General features: G+C 50.7%; 1 protein-coding gene across 1 annotated transcript; it reads left to right on the top strand.

The window, feature by feature from the left end:
* The first annotated feature begins 3725 nt into the window (after positions 1–3725).
* Positions 3726–9049, top strand: CHP2 (calcineurin like EF-hand protein 2). Its single transcript, XM_021086461.2, has 7 exons — positions 3726–3833; positions 4225–4297; positions 4406–4486; positions 4629–4759; positions 4938–4999; positions 6053–6175; positions 6375–9049. Exons 1-7 carry the CDS (start codon positions 3767–3769, stop codon positions 6426–6428), a joined length of 591 nt encoding a protein of 196 aa, XP_020942120.1. The 5' UTR covers positions 3726–3766; the 3' UTR covers positions 6429–9049.
* The last annotated feature ends 2563 nt before the right edge of the window (positions 9050–11612 follow it).

Below are 11612 nucleotides of genomic sequence, written 5' to 3'. Positions count from 1 at the left end.
AAAACAAACCCTCAGCCTGAATCCTGCTGGACACCTTATTTATTTATTTATTTAAAACATTATTTTTTTCTTTTTGTCTCTTTTTCTTTTTTGCTTTTTAGGGCCAGACAATGAGACACCAACAAATGCTTTCACGGACACGTGGAATATGAAAAAAGGACAGGCTGAACTACATGTGTGGCATATAGACGTTCCCAGGCTAGGGGTCAAATCGGAGCTACTGTTGCCAGCCTATGCCATAGCCACAGCCACACAGTATCTGAGCTGTGTCTGCAACCTAAACCGCAGCTCATGGCGACGCTGGATCCTTAACCCACTGAGCAAGGCCAGGGCTAGAACCCGTGTCCTCATGGATACTAGTTGGATCCTAGTTGGATTCATTACCACTGAGCCACAACAGGAACTCCTGGACAGCTTCCTTAGATGAAATTCTCCCCCCCCCAAAAGCATCTCTTCTTTAAATCCCTGAAAAAGGAGTTCCTGCCCTGGCTCAGCTGTAACAAAAGATCCATGAGGACTTGGATTCGATTCCTGGCCTTGTTCAGTGGGTTAAGGATCTGGAGTGCCCTGAGCTGTGGTGTAGTTCACAGACTTGACCTGGATCCTGCTTTGCTGTGGCTGTGGCGTAGGGTGGCAGCTATAGCTCTGATTAGACGCCTAGCCTGGGAACCTCCATCTGCCTCGGGTGCAGCCCTAAAAAAAAAAAACAAACCTGAAAAACTGTGGCCACGTATATTGTGATGTTAATTTAAACAGTATCTGTGTGCATGAAGCAGGAATGGGTTCTAGCACAGCATTTTCCTGTAGGCTCATAATGGTGCGTGGATGTGTTGACTTTTTTTTTTTTTTTTTTTTAGGGGCCGCACCCGAGGCATATAGAGAGTCCCAGGCTAGGGGTTGAATCCGAGCCACAGCTGCCGGCCTACACCACAGCCACAGCCATGCAGGATCCAAGCCGCATCTTAGACCTACACCACAGCTCACAGCAACGTCAGATTCTTAACCCACTGAGCAGGTCCAGGGATCAAACCCGCAACCTCATGGTTCCTAGTCGGATTTGCTTCTGCTGTGTCATGATGGGAACTCCGCTGTGGGTTGTTAATTACTCTGGCCTGGTTTACTTTAGTGCAGTGCTGACTCAGCGCTTAAGGATGGCTCTTTCCAAGATCAGCATCCCAAGCTGGCCCCCCGGGTGATTACTGCAGCCCCCTAGGAACTCTTCTCCCCTCCTGGGATCAGAACCTGAGCCAACCTACATTCCCAGCAATGCACTTGGCGTGGTTGCTGGGCTTCATTAGGAAGTAGTGTGATTTCCTGCCTGCTTTGGTCCTTGGGGCGGAGGGGGGGGGGGTGACTACAAGGGAATCAAGCATTCTTTATACCAGTTGTCTAATCCTTAGAGGATCTGAAAGAGAGGCAAGCACTTCTTAGATCAATCTTTTCAAGGCTTTTCTGATGTGGAACTCTGCCTGGGGACGGAGGCTCAATTGTTTCTCCAGCTTCTCTCTTGCCAAGGCAGACATGGACTTGAACTCTTGTAGTGAATGGCTTGCATCATCCCCACCCTCCAGAGTAACCTGTATATATGTATGATTATGATGCGGGGAGAGGCCATATAAGGATAGATTCAAAACCGGACACCTGTGAGGCTTGTTCCTTTACAACTGAGGTTCTCATCAGTTTTGCTTTTTTTTTTTCATCATCATCCCCACTTAAGGAGGGTTGTTAAACATTTTTTCCTTAACCACCCCTCTCCCACGACATTGTAATACTACAGGTATACTCTGTATCTCTTTATGGGTTGTATGTAAATCTGTGCCTTATTCATAAAACAAAGGAGAGTTCCTGTTGTGGCTCAGTGGGTTAAGAACCTGCATAGGGTTTGTGAGGATGCAGGTTGGATCCCTGGCCTTGCTCAGTGGGTTAAGGATCCAGGGATGCCGAAAGCTGCAGTGTAGGTCTCTGATGTGGCTCACATCCAGTGTTGTTGTGTCTGTGCTGTAGGTTGGCAGCTGTGGCTACCATTTGACCCCTATGCCACAGGTGCAGCTGTCAAAAAAATCCCACCAACATGATTTCTGCCCCCTTGGGGGCAACGTGGCCCCCACTGAGGATACACATGTTATAATAGTTCACAACTATTTTATTTTATTTTATTTGTCTTTTTGCCTTTTCTAGGGCTGCTCCTGACACATATGGAGGTTCCCAGGCAAGAGGTTGAATCAGAGCTGTAGCCACCGGCCTACACCAGAGCCACAGCAATGCAGGATCTGAGCCACGTCTTCGACCTATACCACAGCTCATGGCAACGCCAGATCCTCAACCCACTGAGCAAGGCCAGGGATCGAACCCACAACCTCATGGTTCCTAGTTGGAGTCGTTAACCACCGAGCCACGACGGGAACTCCCAAATTCACAACTATTTTAAGTGATGGCAGCCTCCACCTTATAAAAGTGGGAAAGTGGGCAGTTTCTATCATGGCTCAGCAGTAACAAACCTGACTAGGATCCACGAGGATCTGGGTTCTATCCCTGGTCTGGCTCAGTGGGTTAAAGATCCGGAGTTGCTGTGGCTGTGGCGTAGGCTGGTAGCTGCAGCTCAGATTCACCGCCCTAGCCTGGGAACCTCCATATGCCAAGGGAGTAGCCTTAAAAAGAAAAAGAAAAAAAAAAAAAGTGGGAAGGTGGCAGTCTAGCATTAACTTTAATGTGTGAGTTAATTCACTTGAAGTGCTTAGCAAGTTCAGGGCCCATGGTGAGTGCTCAAAAAAAAAATGAGAGCCCTTGTTGTTATGTCAAGCTTGATCACAGTAAGGTTCATAATCCTTCCTCAAGCTTCGTGAGGGCTGGTCAGAGGTCTAAGTCAGCTCCTTCCTGACTGGATCTTCTACCAGTGCCGACAGGGTTCATAAGGGAACAACTGGGCTGGGTGGGGACTGTGGCAAGTGGACTGCCCAGGCTGCCCATCTAAAGGTGACAGCCATTCCTAGCTGCAGCCAAAGGGTGCCAGACAGGAATGTGGGGCTTCTGATTTCTCAGATGCCAGGAATTTTGGATTTGGGGGGTTCCATCCCCTGATTTTCAAGCATGGACTCAAACCACAACGATATGTGGACTAAACAAAAGAGATGAAACCAAGATATGCTGACGCGTCCAGAGTTAGTCCCATAGCTGGGATTCCGATCTGAGCTTCCAAAGCCCGTGTCCCTTCCACTTAGACTAGCCCTGGCTCTCCGTGCCTCACGACCCCTCTTTGGGAGAACTTCAATGCCTCTCCCTCCTCCGACTCCTGCCTGGACCCCAGGCTGGGGCCATCGGGCATTGGGACGCATGCACCTGGCACCTGCCACCCTCTCAGAAGGGCTGGGATTGTGTCTCTCGATGAAGAAGGTCAAGACCTCTGAGTCTTGCTCGGAGGGACCTGAGTGGGGTGGGGTGAGGGTGGGGTGAGGGTGGGGGTGGGGAGCGCTGGCCCCGCAGGAGGAGGTGAGTCGGTGCCCGGGCAAGCGTGGGAACGCTCTGCCCTGCCCCTCCCCGCCCGACCTCAGAGTCTTGGGATGAAACCGCCCGTTGTTCCCGCCCGCCCCGCGCACCCTGCCGCCCTGGGCACGGTTCCTATTCGCCCGGGTCGCGGGTGGGAGGCGAAGAACGCCGGGATTCACGAGCCTGGCTCCCCGCCAGGGCTGTGGCCTTCGGCCCCGAGGCCACCGCGCGGCCGCGCCTGGGAGGCGGGCGGGAAGGACGCCGGTCCCGCCGCAGCTCGGCCATGGGCTCCCGCAGCTCCCACGCCGCCAGGATCCCCGACGTGGACAGCATCCGGCGGGAGACCGGCTGTGAGTGCGGCGCTCGGCGTCCGGGGACCCGGCGGTATCACCGGGGCGGGGCGCCGGTGGGGTCTGGAGCCAAGAGAACCTGGAAGATTCGGGCGGCCGGGGCTAGCGGGAGGTTGGGAGGACGCTTTGACCCGGGGATCCCGGCGGCTCCGGGTTTGCAGGCACCCGGGTAGCCTCGGGCTGGATCCAGGAGGCAGTGCAGGAAAGAGGATGGAGGAGGTGGCTTTGGTCTCTTGTGGTCCCCTGGATCTCCCGGGTCTCATCACGTCCACCCCCCACGCCCCCCAGCCCTCTCGACCCCGGGGCTCGCGTGGAGCACCCGCTCCAGCCGCCCAGCCCCCTGCCGCGTCCCCAGTGGCCTCGGGGCATCACCGTCCGCCTTCCCCCCTAGTCTCGCAGGCCAGTCTGCTCCGCCTCTACCACCGGTTTCAGGCGCTGGACAGGAACGAGAAAGGCTACCTGAGGTGAGCAGGAGCCGGCCTTCTGACCTCTGATCTCTGGCTCTCTGGCTCCTTCCCTTCCTTGACCCTCTTCCGTCTTTGCCCCACCCCATCTGAACTTTGATTTTCCAGCCGCATGGATCTGCAACAGATTGGGGCGCTGGCCGTGAACCCCCTGGGAGACCGCATCATAGAAAGCTTCTTCCCAGATGGGTGAGCCTTGCTGATGGGCGGGGGAGAGCGCGCTGCTGCGGGGAGGGTAGGGACAGGGGAGGGTAGGGACAGAGGCAGAGGGACCGGCGAGGGGACCGCCCGCTTCTGTACCCATTGCCTGCTTCCCCCTCTCCCCTACCAGGAGTATGCGAGTAGACTTCCCAGGCTTTGTCAGAGTCCTGGCTCATTTTCGACCCGTGGATGATGAGGACGAGGGAAACCGGGATCCCAAGGAACCCGAACCCCTCAACAGCAGGATGAACAAGCTTCGCTGTGAGTTTGTGAGCACCCCTCCCCCAAGTGAGACCCCAGAGTTATCACATCCGCGAAAGGACCTAGGCCTTAACCACGCCCTTTCTCCGCCCATTGGGGACCCCCCCCCCCCGCAGCTCCTGCAAGGAAGAGAACCTGGGAAGACCCACCTCCCATTTCCCCTCCCCTCTCTTCCCAGTTGCATTTCAGCTCTACGACCTGGATCGAGATGGAAAGATCTCCAGGCTTGAGATGCTGCAGGTTGGAAGACCACAGGGGCAAGAGACTGTTACTTGTGATGGGGGGGGGGGGTTGTGGGGGATGGAGGGATGGTTGGGGGATGGGTGATACGGATGATTGGGGTGTTGGATGAGAAATGGGAATGGGTGGGGTTGGAAGGTGGATTAGTTGGGAGATGGGCTGGGGGCCTTTGCGTCCGAGGTTGGAAATAGATGAGCGGTTCTCAGTTGTGGGTGATTTTGCCCCCTGAATGGCACTGGCTGTATCTAGAGACGTTTTATGGTTGTCGCAGCTGAAGAGGTGGTGGTGCTCCTGGCACATAGTGGGTAGAGGTCAGGGACGCTGTTAAACATTTCACAATAGGAATTCCCGTTGTGGCTCAGTCGTTAACAAATCCGACTAGGAACCATGAGACTGACGGTTCGATCCCCGGCCTTGCTCAGGGGGTTAAGGATCTGGCGTAGGTTGCAGACACAGCTCAGATCCCGCATTGCTGTGGCTGTGGTGTAGGCCGGTGGCTACAGCTGCAATTAAACCTCTAGGCTGGGAATCTTCATAGGCCGCGGAGGCGGGGGGGGGGGGGGGGGGTCGGCCCTAGCAAAGACAAAAAAAAAAAAAAAAATCACAATACCCAGGATAGTGCTCCCCGCCCCCGCAACAAGGAGAAATCTGGCCCCAAATGTCAATCGTGCTGAGACTGAGAAACTCTGGGATGGATGTGACGAAGTGAGGGGTGGATTTGGGACGAAAAGTTAGAGGGTGGAGTGGGGAATGGGGCGGACGATAATTGAAGACTGGCTTCCGAGGGTGGGATGGAGTAATGAACTTGGGCATATTGTTGAATTTGGCCTGGGAGCCTGAAGGGCGATGGGGGGTTTGAATGGAGAAGCCATGGGGAGAATTGGGAGGATAGAGAGAGAAATGATTGGAATGGGGGTGAAAATGAATGTGGGGAGGATGATGAAATTGGTGGTACCAATGTGGGGGGGGACGTGGACAAGGTTTGGGGGGTGGTGCTAGTAGTCCCTGCGCCTCTTCTCTGTGGCTGCCTTGGTCTCTTCCTCCTCCTCCCAGGTGCTCCGGTTGATGGTTGGGGTACAGGTGACAGAAGAGCAGTTGGAGAGCATCGCTGACCGCACAGTGCAGGAAGCCGATGAGGATGGGGATGGCGCTGTGTCTTTCCTGGAGTTTGCCAAGGTCAGGGTGCCCTTCGGCTTGGGGACCTGAGATCAGGAGTCCCTAGGATAGGTGGACATGGGAAATGAAGTTGAAAGAAGGAGGGCAGAGAGCGCTCGAGGGGTCCCCAGGGAAGGAGGGGGCCTGGAGGCTGGGAGAGGAGTTGGAGGCATAGAGCTTTGGAATTCGAGCTTCTTGAAAATCACCCATCTCTCCTCAGTCCTTAGAGAAGATGAACATTGAGCAGAAAATGAGCATCCGCATCCTAAAGTGACCCGCTTTGTGCTGTTGGGGCCCTCACATGGACCAGTTATGCTTGGGATTCATCTTCATGGTGGCAGAGCCCAGAAAATTGTGTTCTTAGTTTTGCACTAAATTCTGTGTAGGGCCAAGGTGAGAAAGCTGGAAGAGTGTGTAGCAATTCGTTTGATCCCAGATCTGTGAATCAGACAGGAACCTTTTGGTTGCAAATGACTGAACACCCGAATCAAAGGGCTTTTGGTTTAAAAGGGATTTGGGGAAGTTCCCTGGTGGCCTAGCAGTTAAGGATCTGGCACTGTCCATTGTCACTGCTGTGGCACATGTTCAGTCTCTGGCCTTGGGTGAGGCAAAAAAAAAAAAAAAAGGAAGAGTTTATGGAAAATGTAAAAGCAATGAAAAAGTGTGGAAGTGTCTTCAGAAAACTGGGCATGTCTGGAAGTGTCTCAGGCACAGCTGGATCCAAAGGCTCAAATGATGCTATCACGACTCAGTTCTCTGTCTCTCAACTCAGCTTTCTTTTAATTAGTACATTTTCCTTTTTTATTTTAATGGCTACAGCCATGGCCTATGGAAGTTCCTGGGCCAAGGATTGAATCCAAGCCACAGCTGCAACCTACATGGCAGCTATGGCCATACCGGATCCTTTCACACACTGCACTGGGCCGGGGATCAAACCCATGCCTCTGCAGCAACCCAAGCTGCTGCAGTGGGGTTCTTAACCCACTGTGCCACAGCGGGAACTCCTTGACTCAGCTTTCTTTTGTGTTGAATTCCTTCTCAGAAGGGCTCTCTCCTGCTGGTGGAGGATGGCCGCCAGCAGCTCCAGGCTTCCATCCTACTAGCTTAGGAATCCAATGGGAAGAGAATTTTTTTTTTTTCAGTGATTCCAAGCAAAGCGTGGCCATAGCCCAAGTGGAACCTTGTCCCTTTTCTCGGGGAGTAGAGGGCTCTATTCCACCAGAACTCTGCCATGTGCTAACTAACTGCTAGAGCCAGGGAATAAAGTCGGAGGACTCAGGATGGGTAGGGGATGGTTGCTTAAAAGAAAATGAAGGGCCATTAGAAGGGGGAATGATGCTGGTCAGACTGAACAAGAGATATTCCTTATTGTTTAGGCTGACCAAATGGAGGGATTCTTGATGTCTGGTTTCTTTTTCTTTTTTCTTTTTATAATGATTTTTATTTTTTCCATTATAGCTGGTTTACAGTGTCTGGTTTCTTAAATGGGTTTTCACTGATCTCGTGGGTGTCTGCCATTGTGATGAGGCTGGGTATCGGGGGAAGGGATGATGTAAAAGTAATAAACAAGGAGTTCCTGCTGTGGCTCAGAGGATGAAGAATCCGACTACTGGAGTTCCCACTGTGGCGCAGTGGAAATATATCCAACTAAGAACCATGAGGTTGGGGGTTCGAGCCCTGGCCTCACTCAGTGGGTTAAGGATTTGGCATTGCTGTGGCTGTGGTGTAGGCCTGCAGCTGTAGCTCTGATTAGATCCCCTAGCCTGGGAACCTCCCTATGCTATGGGTGTGGCCTGAATAAGTGAAGAAGAAAAAAAAAAAAAGAATCTGACTACTATCCATGAGGACTTGGGTTCGATCCCTGGCCTAGATCAATGGGTTAGGGATCCAGCATTGCCATGAGCTGTGGTGAGGGTCACAGACACAGCTTGGATCCCACATTGCTGTGGCTGTGGCATGGGCTAGCAGCCGCAGCTCCGATTCAACCCCCAGCCCGAAAACTTCCATATGCCTTGGGTGGGGTCCTAAAAAAAAGGGAAAAAAAAGGAGTTTTTGTTGCGGCTCACTGGGTTAAGAATCTGATTAGTGTCCATGAGGATGCAGGTTTGATCCCTGGCCTTGCTCATTGGGTTAAAGGATCCGGTGTTGCCTCAAGCTGTGGTGTTAGGTCGCAGACATGGCTCAGATCTGGAGTGGTTATTGCTGTGGTGTAGGCCAGTAGCTGCAGCTCCATTTCAACCCCTAGTGCAGAAACTTTCATATGCCTCAGGTGCAGCCCTAAAATGACCAATAATAATAATAATAAAATAAATAAGACATACCTTTCCAGAGTATGAAATAATTAAAAGGTTTGGAGCGGAATTCCATTTTTTTTCATGGTAAGATGTTCAAACATGGAGATATCACAGAAGAGAGAGCAAAAGTCACATAAATCATGGGATTCTATGTCTGTAGCAAAACACTCCGGCTGTACTCATAGAACATGCTGTCAGCACCCTACCCGTATCCCTTCCCAGACCTGTGCTGGAATTGTCTTGTATCAACACATGGGAGCCAGTCGTGCATCTGTCTTCCTAACTCGGCTTTCCGTGATGGCAGACTTAGTAGCTTGAAATTGCTGGGGTGGGAATGTTTACACCACGGACATGGGCAAATGCAGCCGTCCAGCGCTGTTCTGCTTGGGAGAGCCTGTTGTTAAATATTCATCAGCTGCTTGGCATTCACCATTGCTGTATAAGCCAATGAATTTCCGCCCCCGGCTTTATTGAGGCATAATTGTTATACACAAAACTGCACATAATTAATGTATGTAATTCGATGACCTTGGACGTATGTACACCCGTGTATTGCCAGGACTGTGATCAATGTAATAAACATATCCATCATTTCCAAAGAGTTCCTTGTGTCCCTCTTTTTTTTTTTTTTTTTTTTTTTTTTTAATGTGTAATTACTGGTAATTGTAAGCAGTATGTCCTACAGCAGATCTCTGGAAGTTACTCATTTTGTGTAACTGTAACTTTATACACAGGGTACAACAGCTTCCCGTATCCCCCTCCATCATCTGGGAATCACCATTCCATTTTCTACTTCTAAGCATTTGATTGGTTGTTTTTTTTATTATTATGACTCAATGAATTGATTACATTTGTCGTTGTACAATGATCATCACTATCCAATTTTATAGGATTTCCATCCCACGACCCAAGCACATCCCCCCACCCCCCCTGTTTTTTTTTTTTAATTGAAGTATGGTTGATTTACAATATTGCGTTAATTTCTGCTGGACAGCAAAGGGATTCAGTTACACACACACCTATAACATATACACATATTCTTGTGTTTTTCTTTTTACAGCCACACCTAAAATATTCCCAGGCTAGGGGTTGAATCCAAGCTGTAGCTGCTCACCTATGCCACAGCCATAGTAATGCTGGATCCAAGCTGCATCTGCGAACTACTCTGCAGCTTGTGGCAATTCCGATCCGTAACCCACTGAGCAAGGCCAGGGATCAAACCCGCATCCTCACAGAGACGATGTCACATTCTGAACTTCCTGAGCCTCAATGGGAACGCTCACACATTCTTTTTTATATCCTTGTCCATTATGGTTTATTACAGGATGTGGAATATCCTGCCCTGTACAGTGGGATCTTATTGTTTACCATCCTATATGTAATAGTTTGCATCCGTTAATCCTCAATTCCAAACCCATCCTCCCCCACTTCCCTCCACATTGGCAACCACAAGTCTGCTCTCTCTGTCTGTTTCTGTTTTGTAGATAGGTTCATTTGTGTCATATTTTAGAGTCCACATATAAGTGATATCATATGGTATTTGTTTTTCTCTTTCTGACATATTTCACTTAGTATGAGAATCTCTAGTTGCATCCATGTTGCTGCAAATGGCTTTCATTCTTTTTTTCTGGCTGAGTAATATTCCACTGTATAATATGTACCACATCTTCTTTTATCCATTCATCTGTTGATAGACATTTCAGTTGTTTCCGTGTCTTGGCTACTGCAAATAGTGTCTTCTTCAAGGAAAGTTTTGACCAGATATGGCATTGCTGGATCATACGGTAGTTCTATTTTTTGGGAATTTCTATTTTTTTGAGGAAACCCACTGGCTTCTTCCGACAAGCCTAGGTGATATTCTGCCCGAGGGCTTTGCTGGCCATAGGCAGGTGCTCAGCCTGTGTGAAGGGCAAGTCAAAGCACCGGGAAATCAACAACCATGGGAGCAGCTCTCAACCAATGACAGATGGAAACTGGAGGATAAATACCCAGCTTCCTCACCCCTCAAGCGGGGCAATGGAGACGTGCTTTCTTTTTTTCTTTTTTTCTTTTTAGGGCTGTGCCTGCAGCCTATGGAGTTCCCAGGATAGGGATCGGATTGGAGCCACAGCCTCCCGCCTGCACCACATCAAGATCAATGCTGGATCCTTAACCCACTGAATGAGGCCGGGTTCAAACTTGCATCCCGTGGATACCAGTCGGGTTCTTAACCCGCTGAGCCACAACAGGAACTCTGAAGCATGTTCTGTTCATTCTCAGAAATCTCCAGCAGCTTTGAGCCCCCAGGCACCCACAGCATTAACCTGCTCTTTGGCACCCTGTTTGGCTCCTGTTTTCCCTGTCTCACTTTCCCCTGCCAGAGCTTCCTGGATCCCGTCACAAGGAAGCATCTCGCCCTCCGATCCTTGTCTCACGGCGCTCTGGAGAAACCCAATCTAAGAGGCGCTAGACCTTCCAGAACACGGGCTTACCTGCTTCTGCGGATGCACGGTGGACACTCAGAGGAAGGGCTGTGACAGGTGGCAGTACGGATCCTGGCACTCTCCCAGTCCAGGGGCTCAAGGTCATGGAAAGACTAGGCACCCTTGGGGCTCTAGGAGCTTTGAATTGTCTGGGGTGGTGCATTCACTCCCCCCACTTCAATTTGTGCATTTTGATGGCATTTGACTCTGACAGATGAGTCTCCCAGTTGAGGGGAGGGGACAGGAGGATGTTTGATTTCTTACGGAATTTCGTGATTTTTGTCAGAAGATGGTGACATGAACAAATACTTTATTTTTTGCTTTTTAGGGCCACACCCATGGCATATGGAGATTCCCAGGGGTTGAATCGAAGCCGTAGCTGCTGGTCTACACCACAGCCACAGCAACGCAGGATCTTAGCCGTATCTTCGACCTATAGCACAGCTCATGGCAACGTCAGATCCTTAACCCACTGAGCGAGGCCAGGGATCGAACCCACAACCTCAAGGCTCCTAGTCGGATTCATTTCCGCTGTGCCATGATGGGAACTCCAAGATTTTTTTTTTTTTTTTTTTTTTTTTTTACTTTTTAGGGCCACAGGTACAGCATATGGAAGTTCCTAGGCAAGGAGTAGATTTGGAGCTGCAGCTACTGGCCTACACCACAGCCACAGCCACGCCAGATCTGAGCTGAGTCTGCAAC

The sequence above is a fragment of the Sus scrofa genome, chromosome 3, assembly GCF_054392235.1.
Source record: "Sus scrofa isolate SSC_HxYL_T2T_F1_AM1 chromosome 3, Sscrofa_HxYL_maternal_Yorkshire_Landrace_v2.0, whole genome shotgun sequence".
In the NCBI taxonomy this organism is placed as follows: domain Eukaryota; kingdom Metazoa; phylum Chordata; class Mammalia; order Artiodactyla; family Suidae; genus Sus; species Sus scrofa.
The sequence above is the reverse complement of the archived record's forward strand: the minus strand, read 5'-3'. Positions and strand labels throughout refer to the sequence as shown.